Here is an 18569-nt window from a genome sequence, read left to right as displayed (position 1 = left end):
AACACTAGATGGCGCAAGACTAATTGACATGAGACGCAACTGCTGAAATACAGCCAATTCAACAGCAAATCTAAAAGAAGAGGGCAAACTCAATTTTATATGGAGAAACTCAATCTTAACCTCAGGCAAACCTCGTAACCCAGACTTTTTGGAGGAATAATGAATTTTGCGGTCACACCACATCTTAAAACTGACTTGCTGATGAATGCCCTTTGTAGTAAATGGAGAAACTGTTCAATACAGAGCTTCCCTCCAGAGAGATCACTCCTATGCAACAGTGACTCCTAATGTCCATAAGCTGTACTGCGCTATTAAGACCAGCTCTGACAGGGAGAATTCACCCTTCAAACAGGACAAAAGGGAACACAGACTCTAAACGCCCAAGACAGCTGGGCCACTTTAATCTTCCACTCATTACAATATGCTTTGCACATTTAACAGTAAAACTTCTGCATTTACAGTGAAACTAAAAACGTACATAAGGAAACACTTTTTACAAAAGGTAAAATGAAATATTACAAATTGTAGCAGGTACAATTTATCGAAACCAACAGAGCATGTTGATTTGTGAGTTGTCACATTCCATTTTACTTTGAAAAAAGGGAAAAGGGAGGAAAAAATGACCTCCTCATGAAGAACATGGATGACAGGGATATGAATACTCATCTGTCTTTAGCTATAGGTTAGGAGAGTAAGGACAGTGGCTAAGATGCCCGTTACATTAATATCAATGCTTTCTGGAATGTCCGAGGCTCCAAAAGCACACTGAGAAATTAAGGAAAAGTCCATTTGGGAAAAAAAAAACAAAAAAAAAAAACAAATCAGTCATCAAATTTAATCTTCTTCCCTTGGGGCTTTGCACCAAATCCACCACCTCTACCTCCTGTAAAACAGAAGATGCATCAACTTTAGACTGACAACGCAAACTGAAATAGGCATCAAAGGCAGAAAGTCTTTGGTGCCAAACTGACATTCTGCGATGAGGTAGAATTGACACCTTACCTCCAAATCCACCTCTACCGCGGTTGCCTCCTCTTCCTCCACGGAAACCACCACCACCTCGGCCAAACCCGCCACGTCCACCTCTGCCTCCTCCACCGCGGCCACCGAAGCCTCCACCGAATCCGCCACCGAAACCACCACCGAATCCGCCACCCCTGCCACCCCTGTGCCCGGCGTCACCCTTTGGCCTTGCGTAGTCCAGGGTGACTTTGTTGCCATCAATCTCACAGTCCTCCATGGCTTCCTTTGCCGCCTTACAGTCCTGTTCGTTGTCAAAGTCTACAAAGCCAAACCTGAGGAAGAAACATCGCATTACATATAGGATCAATCCACCAACCAACCAAATCGGCATTGAATTTCTGTTCGTGTTTCATAAAAGATGTTGCTAGTGCCATCAAAACAAGCAAGCAACTACCTCTCACACTGGTTATCTACTTCTCGTGCGAATCCGTACACCGCCATCATGGAGACGGAGAGGAGCTCATGAGAAGACCTGCAAGTCAACCCACTGGGTGGTAACCGGCAAGTGAAATTACACGTACCCTTTAGATGACCCAGTTTCCCTGTCTGTGACAATTCTGGCTGCAATGGCACCTTCAAAGGAGTCTCTCAGAGTCTGGTCAGTGGTGTCCTCTGAAAGACCTTTGACAAATAGGGTCTTTGTGGGCCCTTAGGACAGAAAGTGAACAATCACAACAAAATCAAACAGACAAACCGGCAGACAAACCAATGATCACCTGGGCACAAGACATACCTGAATTTCCTCTGCCACCTTCAGACTTATGTCCACTGTTCTGGCTGTACTCCAGTCGGATTGTCCTGCCCTCTATCTCAGTGTTATTCATCGCCTCCAGGGCTTCCTTTGCATCTTCGGCACTCTCGAACTCCAAAAACGCAAAACTGAAACAAATACTTTGTTGAAGCCTCTCAAAATATTCATTAAAAAGCAAGCCACATTAATGCAGGTTACATGGTCAAACCCAACATCTGCCACAGTCCCAAGGTTTGGACTCCAGTCTATTTTACAACTAATGAACACATTTGTAATAGGTATTATTGAACAGTCAACTAATTACATAATCAGACCAGATAACAGAAACCTAATCCACAGACCAAAACCATCATCAGCAGTCATCATTTTACTCACCCCTTTGGCCTGCCGTTGTTTTGCGGCACTCTGATCGACACTGCCTTCTCAAACGTGCTCTGCAGTGTATCTTCTGTTACACTGTAGGCCAAGTTGTTCACCACAAGAGTCTTGGCTGGGACAGCTGTGGAGGAAAGCAAGTATGAACATACCTCAAAACTGGCAACAAAAGCAATTTCCTTCTCAACTGCCGACTGTATGATGGCAATGTCCAGCTGGGCTCACATCCTACAGACTAAATTTACTGCATAAACAATCTGGTGAAAGAAAATGTAAAACCTTGCAGCATGCAAGACATTAATATTCGTATGCCTCGCTACGCTGTTGCTCCGTAGGTCTGAAGATGCTCTGCATACCTGGAGCCTTGCCTCCTTTCTGACTCTTCTGTCCTGTGAAATCGACAATGATACACCGACCCTGGACATCTGCACCCTGGGCCTCTTCCAGCATTTTCTCAGCGATGGCTTCAGTTTTAAATTCTATGTAGGCAATTCTGTCATGGAGAACAACATTTAAGGTTGAGTGAATGAACAACCCTTCAAAATGGTTTCAGGCTGGCAACTGAGAAACCTTGCAATAGTTAATTTAATCATAGCAAACTCAAAAATATCATTTTAGGCTAACTCACCCTCTGTTGGAACCATTATTTCCAGGAGGTATCCGGATATCTACAGCCTGGTCAAAGACTTCTTTCAAGTCTTCCTGTGTTGCAGAGAATGGGAGGTTCTTCACAAATAATGTGCGCGAATCTCTTTCTGTGGATGGGAGGAGGCAGGAGCCAAATTAGTACCTCAGAAAAGCACCAGACTCAACCTGAACTGCACTTTAGTTTGCACAGCAGGGGTGTCACCAAAGTGTTTTACCTTTCTTGCCTTCTGCAGAATTTTCTTTGCTTCTGGCTCTGTCCAGTTTTAACTCATGGCCCATGAACTTCTTTCCATTGAGTTGAAGAGCTTTCTGCAGATCCTCCTCAGAAGCAAAATCCACATAGCCAAATTTCCTGAGTTGAAAGTAAAATAAATGCAAATACACAACCAGAGCAGTAAGTTCCAGCATTCCCGTCACAGCCTACAAGCATGAGAAGGATAAGGATGCAGTTCTGCAATCAAAGTCTGCCAAGACCCTCACAACAGACACCGCCACGAATCCCCATTAAAAAGAGGCTGATCCTCAGAAAGTATACGTTTATGCTACAAGAAGCTACAACGTAGTCAAGGACTCACTTGGACGCTCCAAGCCTGACTTGCTGAACTTCAAGCTTTTTCTTAGAGAAGAAATTGCCCAGTGCTTCCTTGATTTCATCGAAGTCTTTATCCATGCTCAGATTCCCAACAAAGAGACAGAAGCCTGCCAAAACAAGCAAGAGGGCTCAACATAAAACAATGCACACAACATGAAATAGGTTAGGTTAAAAGTGAACACCAGAAGTTTTTGGCACTAGAGTGTTCAGATTTTGTGGCCACCTCACCTTCACCCTCCGATTTGGCTTTCTTGGCAGGAGGAGTGTCCTTTTTAGACTCAGCCTTTCTCTTTGCTGGGGTCACCACATGCTCTAAACATACAAGCCATCTTTAGTTTCCCCTCCAGAGAGACAGCCAATGCATAAGAGAAACAGTCATTTTGAAACATCTCACCAGCTTCTTCATCGTCCTCTTCGTCATCATCGTCCTCTTCGTCATCATCCTCCTCATCTGACTCTTCCTTGGTCTTGCTCATTCCAGCTTTCTTGGTCTTGCTGGCAGAAGCAGGAGTGGTATCCATCTCTTCTTCAGATTCTACAAAGCAGAAGTGCGCTTGTTTGCCTCACTGTGGTACATTACAGCCGCCACAACATAGGTTGTTTTAAGGCACATCAGATGCATATAAATCATCAAATCTTCAGGATTAAGTCCCTTTCTGATCATCACGGTGCCAAGTGCAATCTGGGAATGCTGACTAGACCAATTCAAAGGAGAAAGCTTTACCATCTTCATCATCCTCCTCCTCCTCAGACTCTTCCTTGGCAGGAGCAGGTGCTGCTTTGGCTGGGGTGGCTTTTGCGGGGGCCTTGGCTGGAGTAGCTTTCTTAGGAGGTGGAGCTTCTTCCTCTGATTCTTCAGAAATATAGACAACATACAACCAGAAATTAGCAATAATTCATTACTGAGATGAGAAAATTTGCCCAAGTTATTTAATCAATGCCAATACCATCATCTTCATCTTCATCATCATCGTCTTCATCATCAGACTCTTCCTCGGCAGGAACTGGGGCTGCTTTTGCTGGGGTGGCTTTTGCGGGGGCCTTGGCAGGAGTAGCTTTCTTAGGAGGTGGAGCTTCTTCCTCAGATTCTTCAGAAACCAAGACAACACAATCAACCAAACACAGTTGTGGTAGACTAAGAATTAACATAACCAAAAGAATCTAACCCATGGAAATATAAACCCAAGTTATTTAAGTTAATACCATCATCATCGTCCTCTTCATCAGATTCTTCGGCTTTAGGTGGAGCTGCTTTTTTTGGTGGAGCCGTCTTTGCTGGGGTGGCTTTGCCTTTCTTGGGTGGAGGAGGGGGCTCTTCCTCAGATTCATCTTCTGTGATACAACAAGTGTTACTTAACAAAATGCACACGAGTCACAAAGCAAAACAGGTTGGGGTCAATTTTCACAAACCGGAGTCATCCTCTTCACTCTCTTCTTTTTTGGCCACTTTTCCATTTTTAGTTCCCTTGGCTGGAGTTTTCTTGGAAACTATTTTTGGTGGTGGAGTCTGAGAAAAGAAAAAATTCCTTTTGTCTTTACCATAATGTTCATACCCAGTGGTAAAAAACATCCCTACTTTGTGCTGCTCTGCCAAAGTAATCAACGTCACATAAGTGACTTTAAATAAGACATCCCTCAAACCGTGATGCACAGAAATTACAGTTAAAACGACTATACAAGAATTAAGTTCCTTACCTCTTCCTCTTCACTGACATCTTCACTCTCCTCCTCCTCCTCCACTTTTTTAGGAGGTGGTTTCTTCTTGGGGGGTCTCTGCTTTTTCTCTGTCTGTAGAAGGCAAACGAAATATTCGCTTTATACATTTGGTTAATCGATAAAAAGGAGCTATCGAAATATTCCCCAAAATCTCGCACATAAATGAGAAATGCGCCGACCCAGCGCCATGTGACCGAACGCGTTAGCGAACGGTGCGCGCTGAAGCAGAGAGACCACGTGTGGCCGTACCTACATGCGACGGAAACCCACGTGGTGCACTTACAGTGGCTGCCCAGTCAAGGCCTACCTGTGTGGGCCTCGTTAAAATGCGTTCCCAGCACCAAAAATCTAGACCACTTCACTTACATAATGTAACGGGACCAAAAATTTATCTCGGGCGGTTTAATAGTCGACTGGTACGACTAGGCCTACAAGCCTCAGAGGACGGAAGTGAAACTTTCAGTCAATTGCGGAGCCAGTCGGGGTCGCTAATCTACTACAAACGTGTCGTTTTCTCAAATACATCTTACCTCAGTAAACACTTTGCAGGTTGTAACTATACAACGGAAAATCCAAGCATAGCGCCGAACGAGTCTTCCGCAAACGCACTTATATGGCCATTTTGAAAATGCGATTTTGCTAGCTAGCGCAAAGAGGGAGCTAACATGGCCGAAAAATGGGTCGACTGAAAATGTAGCTAACTACTGAAGGCCGACTTCGGGTAGTGAGCAGTACACCCAACTCAAAAGCCGCTTACATACAATTAACGGAAAATAAGAAAAAAATAAATCACAAATCACTGCACAAAAATTGCCTAGCTAGATAAATGCCAATAAATACCATACGCCGTTTTAAAATAACCAACAAATGCTAACATATAGGAACTTATTTTACGACCTAGCAGGAACACCACAACCTCAACTGCGTTTTATGTTCAAAATAAGGTGAAAGTTTGCACTTACCTTTGCCAGCTTTACCATGGTTATTGAAAAGATATTGAATATGCGTCCACAAAGTAGTATGAAAGGAAGACGCTTAGCAACCTACACGTGGGCCTGACTGCTTCAAGGGGCGCTCTAAGAAGAAAGACTGCTTTGCAGCCACACGATCGTCTTACTTCCCTCGCCTGCGTGTTCAGTGACTCTCCACCTACGCGCATCCGCGGTCCAATCACAGGACGATAATTTGCATAATACCCCCGCGTTCGCTCTGCATGTATTGCAGGGAAAAGGAGGAGCCCGTCGGTTTGCATTGCGTACCTCACTTCGCCCGCACGCCCCTTCTAGCCAATAACACGAGGTCTATTTGCATAAAGGCTACTCGCAGGAAAGGAGCAAATTAGGTTTTTGAATGATACCTTAATATTAAATATTTGAATGATAACAATATTTGTGCTTTCTGGTGTTAAATGTATTTTTTTTCCTAGTTCAGGTTGTGACTTGACTCAAGTTTCGACAGTATGCATTCTGGCAGATTAAGACGGCATCTTGTTGATGTTTATGGACAAAGTTGCATTCTTACTGCAATGAAAACTGTAAACTAGTAATTACTAGTAATGATTGACTTATAAAAATGACAGCGAGTAATTAAGAGATTACCGTTGCCCTCTAAACGTTTGTTGAAATTAAACCTGAAGCTGCGGGTGGTCCCCAGGCATTTGTGCAACCACGTGGTCGGTTATACACGTGCGAAAAGCATGGGGTGACTCCATTTAATATAACCACGCGTTCGCTGGTTCTTGATCACGACGAGTTCTTACGGTAAATTATATGCTTAAACGTAACAGTTCAGCTGTCTTTTTTAACTTGTGAAATACCTAGGTTTGTTTTGAAGACGAGTAAGTGATTTAGTGAAGATAGCACACAAATACTGTTAAGAATGCTTTTGTAACACACACAAAAGCCCACAGACAGCACCCTCCCACTACTGTCAATAGTACCCCTGTTTTCAGAACGCTTATGTTTTTGAGAAACTGGGCCTATTCGGTAGAACCTTGAGTTTTCGGAGCTGTGCAAAGCAAGTCTGTGCCTCTACAGCATGTGGTTCAACCTACTACAGATCTTCTCTCTTCCTACTCATAGTTTTCAATTTTCCATATCTCATGTGTTGCTCATAACCTGGAAAATAGCCTGAGAATAGCTAGATTTTAGAAATAGGCCAGGGGAAGAGTTAATGTCTTAAGAGTTAAGGTCCCTTATAACCATTAATAGTGTGTCTTTTGTATTGGCTTCAAACCAGTGCCAGTTGGTGGTAGTTTATCGCATTTAATTGAATCCAAGTGTCAAGAAACCACCAGTGCTTCTATCCATTGTCCACTATTCCATACTCCAACTGCACGCTGTGTAACGAAGTGCTTCCTCAAATTCATTTTAAAATGTTCTCCTGCTAATTTCCACTTATGGAAATTTAAACTAATATTGAAATAGCCATTTGGCTGAACAGCATCCAGACCTGTTAGAATCTTATATACCTGGAAGCAGAGAGACAGACGGGAGGACACACCGGGCGTCTTCCGGGAGGCCGTCTCGATCTCTGCTGCCTCCCCTGCACCGAGTTGGGAGGAGCCCTCCCGAATCTCAACCCGGCGGTCCCCCCCCAGGGTTCCCCGCCACTTCGCAGCAGACGCTTCGCAGCAGACGCTGGCAGCTCGTCCCTTCCTGGGGACGCGCCTGGCCTTAAAGGGGGCCAGGTCTGTTGAGGACGCCATCCCGTGGATCCCCAAGTTCTTCCAAAGGAAAGGGTCCGCACCAGCCCCCGTGGTTCCTGTGCCAGCAGTTCCTGCTCCGCCCCCCCGTGGTTCCGGTGCTGGCGGTTCCTGTTCTGCCCCCTGTGGCTCCGGCGCCCGTGGAGCCTTTGCTTCAAGGTGGCCCAGCTCAGCCCTCTCTGCCTCCGGCTGTCTCAGCCATGCCTATTCCTGAGTGGACATCTTACTGGGCCTCCTATGATGGCAAGGAGGACCTGCTGGAGCTTCCCCTCCAGGGGCAGTTCCCCGATCCGGCCTGGTGTGCTCTCTGGGGCAGGTGCCAGAACCTGCTCCGAAGAATGAGAGACAGGAGCAGACCGGCATTGGAGGAGGCCCTTGAGCAGCTGGAGGACTTCCTGCGAGAGCTGGCTCATGGAGCAGAGGTGGGAGATTTGGTGGAGGGCTACCTTCTTGACGCAGAGAGAGAGCTCAGGGTGCTGCTGCTCGACCCCAAGGCTCCAAGGGGCCCAGAGGAGCTCCCCCCGCCTCCCCAGGTTCCCTGCCTGCAGCCAGAGGCATTGGGGCTCCCTCCATTTTCCACGGACCCAGGAGAGGCAGCCGTGGTACCTAATATCGCCCGGCTGCTCGTGATCTAGGTGGTCTCTCTGCTGCCCGATCCCTGGCACCGCTGATCAGCACCAAGTCCCCTGAGGTACCTGCCGAACTCTGCCCTCCATGGCCCTCTGTGAGTTCCCGCCACAGGAGACAGAGACTGAGGCCCAGCCAAGGGGATGCCGCCCCAACCCGCCCCGCAAATAAAGTGACAAATTCTTTACCCGCCCCAACCCGACCCACGGCTTACCCGCGGGGTCCGCGGGTTACGAGACGACCCGCGCATTACTACAGTGCTGTTGTCTCCTGCTGCAACTATTTCTGAGAACCGGTCCCAAACATTAGATTTAGCAGCCTGACCTTTTTTTCTTTTAATGATGTAAATTCCCGACCTCAATTTCTCCCGCACCTCATCTTCCATCTTCACTTTTATTTCTTTGTTTTTGTTGTGACTGGCAGCGGTAGCTGCTTGGCGCTTTCGTGACTTGTCACGTGATGTAACCTTATCAAAGAACTTATAAATATGAAAATAGATATTCCCAAATATTTAATATAGGCTATAGGGAATTGCACGCAACATACATGGATTTTTTATTTAATTTTGTTTTTAATGACCCGCCGCCAACCCGCCCCGCAAATAAAGTGACAATTTCTTTACCCGCCCCAACCCGACCCGCGGGTTACCCGCGGGGTCCGCGGGTTACGAGACGACCCGCGCATCACTATTGGAGATCCCTCTCTTCCCCAAAGTACCTGCCCAGTTTAGCCTGCAGCCCCTGGTGCCTGAAAGCTGCTTGCCCCCTGATGCACGCCTGCCTAGCTCAGCCAGCCTGCGTGAGGTCTCTACCCTCCTGCTAGCGCCCTACGTTGCAGGCTCCCAAAGGCTCCAGTTCTGCCCTGCTCGGCGCCTGCGGCCCCTGCTCCGGCGCCTGCCTGCGGCCTCCGCCTTGCCGGCCCTTGCTCTGTTGCGTTCGCCTGCAGCCTCCTTCTTGCTGGCCCCTGCTCCGGCGCGCCAGTCCTAAACCCACAGTCCCGGCGATGTCCCCTCACCCTGCTGCCTCAGCACCGTCACCTGACCCTGCAGTCCCGATGGCACTTCCCTGCACCAGTCCCAGAATACCTCTTTGACTGCCTCACTGGCCGCCCACAGGGTCTGGCTGGGTCCTGGTGGTTCCCCGTATTTCAGGGAAGGCTACTCCCTGGGGCCATGGTCATCCGAGACCCATCGACCCCCTAGCCCAGGAGTTGGCAACCTGCGGCTCACGAGCCACATGCGGCTCTTTGACCACCAGACTGCAGCTCTTCTCAGAACAATAGCCACATTCACATTTTCATGTCTTAACATAATTATGATACTTTCGTAAAGATTGATTATTTATTTATGGGTTATTTTTCATTTAGATATTTCTTTAGCTATATGTGAATGAGGCAGTTCATTGCACGCTTCTGTGATGTTTTAACAGCATCATTTACATCTCCCTCAAAGTCATTCTCTACGACAAGATTACGTCTCCGGTCAGATGGTATGCTGTACTGGAGATTGGATGTACGCTTCGACATTTATTGGGATTCCTAATTCTTTCATATAGTTTTTGTAGTAAATCACCATTCCTTCCCAGGTTTTCGTAAAAATTATTATATTTCCTCCGGTTTACATATTATAGCTAGCTGAGTTGTGACTGCATTTACGCTGCTTGTCAGCACAGCAGTAGTGAAGAGGAGAGTGAATGGCAGATGGCTGCAGAGTCAAAGGGGTGAGAGTGAAGGGCAGATGGCTACAGAGCCGAATGAAAGGCAGGCTGAGGGTGATGACTATCGCCACAGAACTGAACTATGTTGTAATATTAGTCACCTTTGCACTGTTACGTGTCTGAGTGATTTAAAACTGAGATGCCCCCTTGAAATTGGTTTTCTTTATTTTTTGTAAGTACTTGAACTTTTGTTTTTGTGTTAAATGCATATAAGCCCATATCACATTAAAAAAATCGTATCTCAAACCCCCTTCTCTACCCATTGCGGCACATTGTAAATCTTGGTTCAGATATTTAGGAAAAAATGGCTCTTTGCTTTAAAAAGGTTGCCAACCCCTGCCCTAGCCCAATCTTCACCAGTCCTGTGTTCCCGTTTCTGCCCCAGTGTCCTGCCCTGCCTCTAGTTTCCCGTGGCCCATTTCAGCCCCTGATTCCTCCCGTACTGTCCCCGTTTTGCACCCTTCATCCTCCCCAGCCTTACCTCCTGCCCCAGAGCCTTAGCCCGCCTTGTCTGCTCCCCGGTTCATGGTTCCCCTTCGTCTGTCTCTCCCTAGCCCTGATGTCCCTCCATGTGTCCGCCCTGTGTACCTAAGTCTTAGTCTGTTATAGCAATCCATCTAAGTTTTGATTTCCGTTTCTTCTTCTACTTGTGTGAATGTATATTCAACTCGAATAACATAAAAAGTCCTGTAATTTCTTCTTGAGCAAGTTTAAAAACATAAATTAACTGGAAATGTTGTTCTGTAAAAACACTGTCTTGCTCCAATCTCGCATAAAACAGAGTCTAACAGTCCTTGCCGGAAATGACAGCAGCATCATTTTCGATATTTATATGAAACCTTAATTATTTAAGTAGAATTATTTATCAATTTCTTTATCAACAATTGCTTATCTCACATCAAAATAAATAAATAAGTAAAGAAATAGATAAGCTCTTACATTTATTTTTGAATTATCTTACATTTATTAATTATCTTCACCTGATGTGCAACTCTTAGCTGCTCTGAGATATTATGCAACAGGCAGTTTTCTTCAGGTACTTGGAGATGGACTTGGAATAAGTAAACCATCTGTGTCCAGAGCTGTACAAGCAGTCACCTATGCACTGCTTCCACTTGCGGCTGAATACATCCAATTTCGAGCATCAAGACAGGCCATGTCAAACATTCAGGAGTATTTTTTAACACATTACCATATACCACAAGTCATTGGAGTCATTGATGGTACTTTGATTCCCATCAGTATGCCTTATGTGGATGGCCATACATATATATGCCGCAAAGGATATCCAGCAATCAACTGCCAAGTAATCTGTGATCATAAGTGTTTAATCACAGACATTGTTGCAAGGTGGCCTGGGAGCACACATGACTCCTATATCTTTACCAACTCATCTGTGGGTCAAGAGGCCCAAAACTCAAAAAGACAGTGGAGGCTGTTTGGTGACAGCGGATATCCATTGAGGCCATATCTGTTCACCCCTGTTGCTAATCCTGTCAGTAACAGTGAGGCACATTTCAATGAGGCTCACCGTGTTGCCCGAAGTATTGTGGAGCGCACTTTAGAAAGGTGGAAGCTACGCTTTCGGGCTATTCACAAGTCCAGTGGTGGTCTTCTCTTTGTGCCACAAAAGTGCTGTGCTGTAATAACAGTAACAGCTATGTTGCACAACATTGCAGTGAGGGCAAGAGTGCCCTTGGACATCAGGGAGGAAGATGAAGAGGTGGAGGAAGAGAATGAAGTTGAGATGAGACTTCATGATGATCCACCAAGACATGTTCAATACATGGCTGGGTTTCATGCACGCCAGCAAGTCATTGACACATTTTTTTGAGTTCGTCCTTTATTTGTGTCATCTTTAAAGCACATTAAATATTTTCTAGTAAATACTTTTGTACTACCCTCAAAATGTCCATATACAACAGTGTACTTTTTTTTCCATTCTAACATTTATGTCATTTTTATTTTATTTCTTTATTCGTTATTATTTCTATATTGAATTGTGTAATGAGTAGAAAATAGAAATGAATAAAAATATACGTACAAATAAAATGAAAAATTACTTTGGAGAAGTAAATTTTAGGTGCAATTTGCCGGTTGTCCAGCAGGTGCCCTCATAACTCTGTCTCCTTACGATGCACTTAAGGCTTTACAATTACTCCAGAGCACTCGTAGATCTACGAAGATTTTCAAGTGCTATTTAAGTTACGATGTTTTTGGGAAACATACCGTAATATTAAGCTCAGTCGTACGATCATTTTTACGAACTTCTTAGGCTTACGATGCTTTTGGGAAACGCAGCCCTGGTCTGGTCCAGCAGTCTGGTGTTATTCCTGCCCTCTCAGTCCCCCCAGCTCCAACAGCCTTCAGAAATAAATATTTGCCTATTAGGCTAATATCTGTCTTGATGATACAGTAGATCTTAAAGTACAGCCTAATTTCTAACTCACCTCTTAGTCCTGCGCGCTGTCCTCATCCTGCCATCTTCCTGCTGCCTGCTCACTGTCCTGCACACTGTCCTCATCCTGCCATCTTCCTGCTGCCTGCACACTGTCCTCATCCTATCTCCCCGCTGCCTGCTCCTGTGCCTCTCCTGCTTTCCGCTGACCACCACTTTCCTTCATACACATAAAGTTTGCAAAACTGCGCCTATACTTTTAGTGTAATGTTCTGTAGCTCTTAACACTAATATTTCCTACTTACTCTTCTTTTACCACCAAAAAAGTGTCTGATGTCTCCATCTTTCCTTTTCCTCATAGTGTGTCTGTGAATAAAATCTAATCTATATTTAACAAAACAGTATCTGGGCTATCAGATGAAGCTTCTAAAAATGTCTATAAATATGAAATTGTGGAATGCAGAATCAATACCACTAAAATTCAAATAATAGGGCTTGTTACTTGCTAGCTATAGTTTTTTTTTACGTTGCCCCTATAGGTTTCACTTATAGTAATGTTTTTCAGAGCATAACATTAGACCTTCTTATGTGTTAACATTAGCCTAATAACAAACCACACAGGCTAAGTGGCGAAATAATTCCAGAAAGGCACAATTTATTCGTCATAAAATGAGAATGAAAACATAGGGAGTTCATCTCCTTGGAAAATGACCATGATCGATTTTACCTCACCAAACAATTAAGCCTGGTTTAAATAGAGAACTTAGCTTATCTTGCTAGTTAACGTAACTAACGTTGCCTGTACCGTTGTTCTGTCGAGTTGAGCTACTTTGTCGAGGTAAGCTACGGTTAGGGCTATCGATTAGCACTACGGTAGCATTACCTCGACAAAGTAGCTCAACTCGACAAAACACCGGCCTCATAAGGACAATGGTAAGTAATTCAATTTATAAAGACGTCAGCTTGCATTAGTCGATGAAACACTTAAACGAATAAATGAAGGTTGTAAAATAACACATTTTCAACAGGCTAGACTTCTGTTGGCTACTGTACTTACATTTACCAACGCATGACAAACAGTACCACGACAGACAAAGACAATGAATAACGCTACCGACTTCCTGCTTCTAGCGCCGAGGTGGTTAAAATGGTACGGTCCACATTAGGGTTGTCCGAAATCGTTTTACATAAACTTTTCCTACAAGGTAAGGTTATCTTTTTTTTTTTTACAACAAAAGTAAAATGTTAAGACCCCCCCCAAACTGCTATTTTTGTCTCTTGGGGGGGGGGGGGGGGTCTAGGTCTTGGTTACCCCCCGTAATTCGAACCATCACTTTAATATACTCTCACATTTGTGGTTTCATTTAGGTTGATCATTTCAGTATTAAAAGTTAACTGCCTTCTGCTGTTAGCGCTAGGGTGACCACCTAATCCATGTCAGGAGGGACACTATGAGCTACAACAGGATTTGTAAACTTTCAATGAAAAGGACCAGGATTTCACTGAAGCACTGGGTTCTTGCCGTATGTTGATTGGTCAGTCTCCTATAATCATGCATATGTGTCAGTAATGTTAATGTGAAACAGCTGGATGAGTCTTTCAATTTAGGAACTAACCAAACATTTTAGCAGAGCACAGAACCCTTTCAGCTTTAAAGTAGTTCGTAAAAGCTGAAGTAGCTCATAGTGTCCCTCCTGACATAGGTGGTCACCCTAGTTAGCGCTGGTGCCTCACAGCTAGAAGGTCCTGGGTTCGGTTCCAGGTCCTTTCTGTGTGGAGTTCTTACACTGTTCATGTGGGTTTCCTCCTACAGTCCAAAAGTGTGCAGGGCAGGTTGATTGGTGAGTCTAAATTGGCCCTGTAGTTGTGTGATTGTGGCTTTGTGTGCACCCTGCAGTGTGTTGGCGAGGGTTGTTTCCTGCCTGCACCCATTGTTCCTGGGATAGGCTGCGACCCCAGTTGGGATTAAGCAGTTAAGGTGATGGATGGATGTTCATTCTTTGGTCTATGTGAACTTTTAATGGCTTTTCTGTCTTAATGTATTTCAAATTTTAGTTCTTTTTGAGTGGTAAATGTTTCTATTTTCAATAGATTTCCTACAGTGTACAAAATATCTCACATTAGTCTCCTTGAGTTAGGATTGATTACAGGTTTGAAGATCACTCATTTCAAGAAAACTATGAAAAGGATAAATATTAAGTATCCCTTTAGACAGAGTTTACAATTATTGTGGAAAATGAACGACTCTGATGGTTGTCATATTCCATTTTCCATGGTGTTCAGTCCCGGGTTTAGCCACATGTAAAGTGCTGCATAGACCAGGAAAGGTCATGGTCTTTTATAATTTTCCCTTGTTTCACAAACATCACACATTATAATAGAACAAAGAACAAATTAGCTAATACATTAAACTTAAATTACTTCATATGGCGATGTTCCTGATGTAATTTGGTGAATAACAAGGCAGAGTTATATAACTCACTTTGATTACCCCAGCTAATGTTTGGAGACAAGCCTGATTATTGTCCAGAGCAAGACTCAGTAAGTGCATCAGCAATACTTGTTGACAGCTCTGCCATTTCAATCTATTATTTTGCTTCTTTGTAAAGTTGTAAATTATAGTATAGGAAGAGTAATGGAATAAATAAATATTACGTGCCAGTGCAAAAACCAGGCTATTTGCTTGGCATTCAGCTGTAGGTGTTGATATCTCTGTGAATATCTGCCATCGGTCCAATATTTAGCCAACGCACCTGGATCCATTCCCCTAAGTCAGGAAGACAAAAAAAAGCAGTGTGCCCACAACATGTGGCATGCAGTGACATGATATAGGCATGGCAGGGCTGTTACAGACTTCGTCTTCAAAATGTGATCTAATTCTGTCAACTGGCTTAAACTGACCACCAGGACACCTCCACGCCTTCTCTTTATTCAGCCTAATAGCTTGTTTTGGCTAATTACTGTAGCCCATTGGGGTCCTATATGCCACACATGTGTCATGGAAAGCTGCACGGTAGGGCATTGGATAAGCCCTCACTGACTGCAACATTTCAGGGAATACAACATTACTGCGACCCCCTCTGACTGCTCATCTGTATTTTCTGATTTAATTCATCTGTAATGTATCTGCTCATTTAATTATGCTCGTTTATTAAGATAAAATTCCTTCACTATTTATGTATAAAAAGTATAATGACAGATCCGTAGAATCTTTAGTGGAAAAAAATATCCTGAGGTCAGTATCTCAGATTTAACCTTATAAAGCGAGCCCTGGCAGAACACCATATTCCACTAACACCGGTCCTTCACAATCATAGGAGCCCCAGGAAGGAGGCTCTGCATTAAAGTTTACCCACTGTCTACCTACTTAGCGTGCCTTCATTCTGTAGGTGAACCTGCTATACAATACATCCGTAAAGTTTCCCTTGTAAATAGCAAACCCAGAAAATACCTTATCTCTAAATCTTTAAATATCCTTGTGAGAGTTATCAGCTTCCTTGTGTCCATGTAGTGGAATTCCATGATCAAAAAGCTAACTAAAACTGAAGAGCAAATTTTCAAAGCTCACTCAATCCACCGGATACGTTTTTGAGTGAATTTCTGTGGATTTTTTTGAGTTTTGGAAATTTGATGTAAGTTCTTTGTTTACTTACATGAGGGCTGAATAAGTTTTGCTTTCAAATACTGTAACATAATGAGGAAGACTGACTTAAGGTAACTAGCAGCTTGTGGCGGTTATGTGTGCTTGTCACAAAAACAACAATAAAAGGACTGAGTGGGTTTTGAGTGACTGAGTGAAATTAGCTCTTCAGTTTCCTTTGCATCTGGACAGCTGCCATGAAATACATAATTCACAAAAATGTAAAAATATATCTGATATGACTTTGTGTCACCCCATCCTGGGTTGTTCCCAGCCTTATGCCCATAGCCTCTGAAGCTCCGGACCCCCCACGACCCTGAATAGGACAAGCGGTTTCAGAAAATGGATGGATGGATGACACTGTGTTTCCATGGTCAATATTCATCCACCTTCCACAGTACAGGATTGTGAGGGGCCTGGAGCCTCTCCTAGACAGCTTAAGGCACAAGGGAGGGGACACCCTAGTTCAGATGACAATGTGCTAAGGTTCATATTCCTATCACATTTGGTTTTTTTTAGGTAAAAATTAAGTTTGTTAAACATTTCGTCTTGTGACTAAAAGTAAACTTCTGGATCAGATCCAATGGGAGAATTCATTAATTTTCCAAATGTGCATGATAAAGCATAGAATTTAAGCTTTTGGACTTGCTAAATATTCAACTTGTTTTAGGCGTGTTTTCTATTTGCTTTTCTCAATCTTAGGAAAGCAAAGGATTTACCACTTTGCTTTATGTGTTTTCCTGCAGATCTTTAAGTTTTTTAAGTCTCAGTAGAGGAGATCCTTTCCCATCACACAATGCTGTTAGCTCCATGCTTCATTGTGTAGGTGCTGTTCAGTGGAAGAATCACTCTGTTGAGTCTCCACTAAAACATAATGCTTGGGTATTTATCTATGACATTTATAATTCTTATTAAACTAAATTAATATGAACATATGGTGTTTGCCACTTTTTTTTTTTTTAAAGTGTTTTTTCACCAATCCATTTTAGATTTGAGATGTTTTATCTTAAAAAAACAAGACTACATACAAGCCTAAAAACCAGTATGTATATTTTTATACTTCAGGAAAACTTTATCTTCGTGACCCCACACAATATTTGGAAGCATGTTACTTGAGTGGGTACAAATAATGTGGTAGTTCACTCTTGCTTAATGTATTAATTAACAGAAACTAAATATTAGTGTAACATTATGCCCTACTCCCACTCCACTAAATGCCCAACAACAGGGATCTTAACGGACACACAAAGAAGGCTGGTACAAACAAATAAAATTAATAACAGCTTATTCATGCATAAACCCCCACTGAAAGAGCATTGACAAGGGATACACTGCCTAATGACCCACTACCGTTCAACGGTCAGGCCCCAGTATCACACAGTTAGCTTAAATCAAAATAGCTTCTGTTAATCGATATCATACACAAATACAAACATCCACAACACAGCACAATATGATAACAAGAAACATAGGAAATACCACAGCAAATCCACAGCATTCAGTTACATTAGACAAGTGTTAATGGGCAACATCTTGTTATCCATGCCCTTAACAAGACTATTCCCCCCCTAAACAAAAAAAGGAAAAAAAACAATAAAACAAAATACAAACCAACGAAACAACAATTCACTATAACAGGCAGTAGGAGGTAGATTAATAATATGTAAAAACAGAGGAAAAGCGGCACAATCACTCTGGAATCCTCTTACACTACGAATTCCCATGCAACGCTGTACTAGCTCCAATTGCTGCAGCTCCAGATCACGGCCCGCTTGTCACGTTTTGGGCTAGCTGTAAAGAGTGAAAGTTCCGCCAGTCATGCTAATAGACTACTTTTATCCACGATCAACTCAGTGTTCGAATTAACTTTCCCCCTTCCTCTTACCAACTGGACTCCCAAACAATTCCTCATTCCCGCTTTTATCTCCGTTTCAGTCCCCGCCCCTGCCATCCATTCCACTTATGCCCCAACGGAAGTTAATTCAGCTCACCTCAAGGCGAACCAGCTCCCTCTACCGGACCGGAGTATGATAGGGACCAACCTACATAAAACTTCTTCCACTTAAAGATGTCTATACTACGCTCTGCCACATTAGTTACATACTGATCACGTGTTCATTCATCGTTAAATTAATCAATCATAACGCTACACAGTTAATAGGCTACTTGTGGCTCCTGAAGTGTTATCCAATATTTAAAATATTTTACCGGCTTAAACAAAAATTCAACTGACATGTGCACTGCACTATAAATCTGTAACTAACAACATTCTGTAATACAAATATTACAATAGCCATTGTGGAATTAAGTGTTAAGAAAAGTCAAGGAAAAAATGTCAGCATACAATTCTACATAACACCTGCATTTGTACCCCATGTCT

The 18569-nt window shown here is 43.5% G+C and overlaps 1 protein-coding gene, 2 long non-coding RNA genes and 1 other non-coding gene across 4 annotated transcripts; all 4 read right to left on the bottom strand.

The window, feature by feature from the left end:
* Positions 1–371: 371 nt before the first annotated feature.
* Positions 372–6237, bottom strand: ncl (nucleolin). The gene is made up of 17 exons (XM_023819979.2): positions 6068–6237; positions 5085–5177; positions 4800–4896; positions 4593–4721; positions 4337–4477; positions 4114–4242; positions 3784–3924; positions 3618–3701; positions 3373–3496; positions 3013–3149; positions 2778–2904; positions 2506–2642; positions 2150–2273; positions 1757–1902; positions 1545–1671; positions 1003–1295; positions 372–883 (listed from the first exon to the last, which is right to left on the bottom strand). Exons 1-17 carry the CDS (start codon positions 6083–6085, stop codon positions 822–824), a joined length of 2109 nt encoding a protein of 702 aa, XP_023675747.2. The 5' UTR covers positions 6086–6237; the 3' UTR covers positions 372–821.
* Positions 3997–4062, bottom strand: LOC111848181 (small nucleolar RNA SNORD82). The gene has a single exon (XR_002839242.1). It is a non-coding gene; the product is annotated as a small nucleolar RNA SNORD82 (small nucleolar RNA).
* Positions 6238–11995: 5758 nt separating the features above from the next.
* Positions 11996–13424, bottom strand: LOC140578529 (uncharacterized). Its single transcript, XR_011982775.1, has 3 exons — positions 12695–13424; positions 12602–12646; positions 11996–12515 (listed from the first exon to the last, which is right to left on the bottom strand). It is a non-coding gene; the product is annotated as an uncharacterized lncRNA (long non-coding RNA).
* Positions 13425–17457: 4033 nt separating this feature from the next.
* LOC111848174 (uncharacterized) lies at positions 17458–18220 on the bottom strand. Its single transcript, XR_002839239.2, has 2 exons — positions 18075–18220; positions 17458–17980 (listed from the first exon to the last, which is right to left on the bottom strand). It is a non-coding gene; the product is annotated as an uncharacterized lncRNA (long non-coding RNA).
* Positions 18221–18569: the final 349 nt, after the last annotated feature.

The sequence above is a fragment of the Paramormyrops kingsleyae genome, chromosome 15, assembly GCF_048594095.1.
Source record: "Paramormyrops kingsleyae isolate MSU_618 chromosome 15, PKINGS_0.4, whole genome shotgun sequence".
Lineage (NCBI taxonomy): Eukaryota > Metazoa > Chordata > Actinopteri > Osteoglossiformes > Mormyridae > Paramormyrops > Paramormyrops kingsleyae.
The sequence above is the reverse complement of the archived record's forward strand: the minus strand, read 5'-3'. Positions and strand labels throughout refer to the sequence as shown.

Coding starts and splice junctions, on each gene's coding strand:
- ncl (XM_023819979.2), bottom strand. Junction 4,722..4,799: donor GAGTGAAGAGGATGACTCCG/GTTTGTGAAAAT, acceptor GTTGTATCACAG/AAGATGAATCTGAGGAAGAG. Junction 3,925..4,113: donor GGAGGAGGATGATGAAGATG/GTAAAGCTTTCT, acceptor TCTGCTTTGTAG/AATCTGAAGAAGAGATGGAT.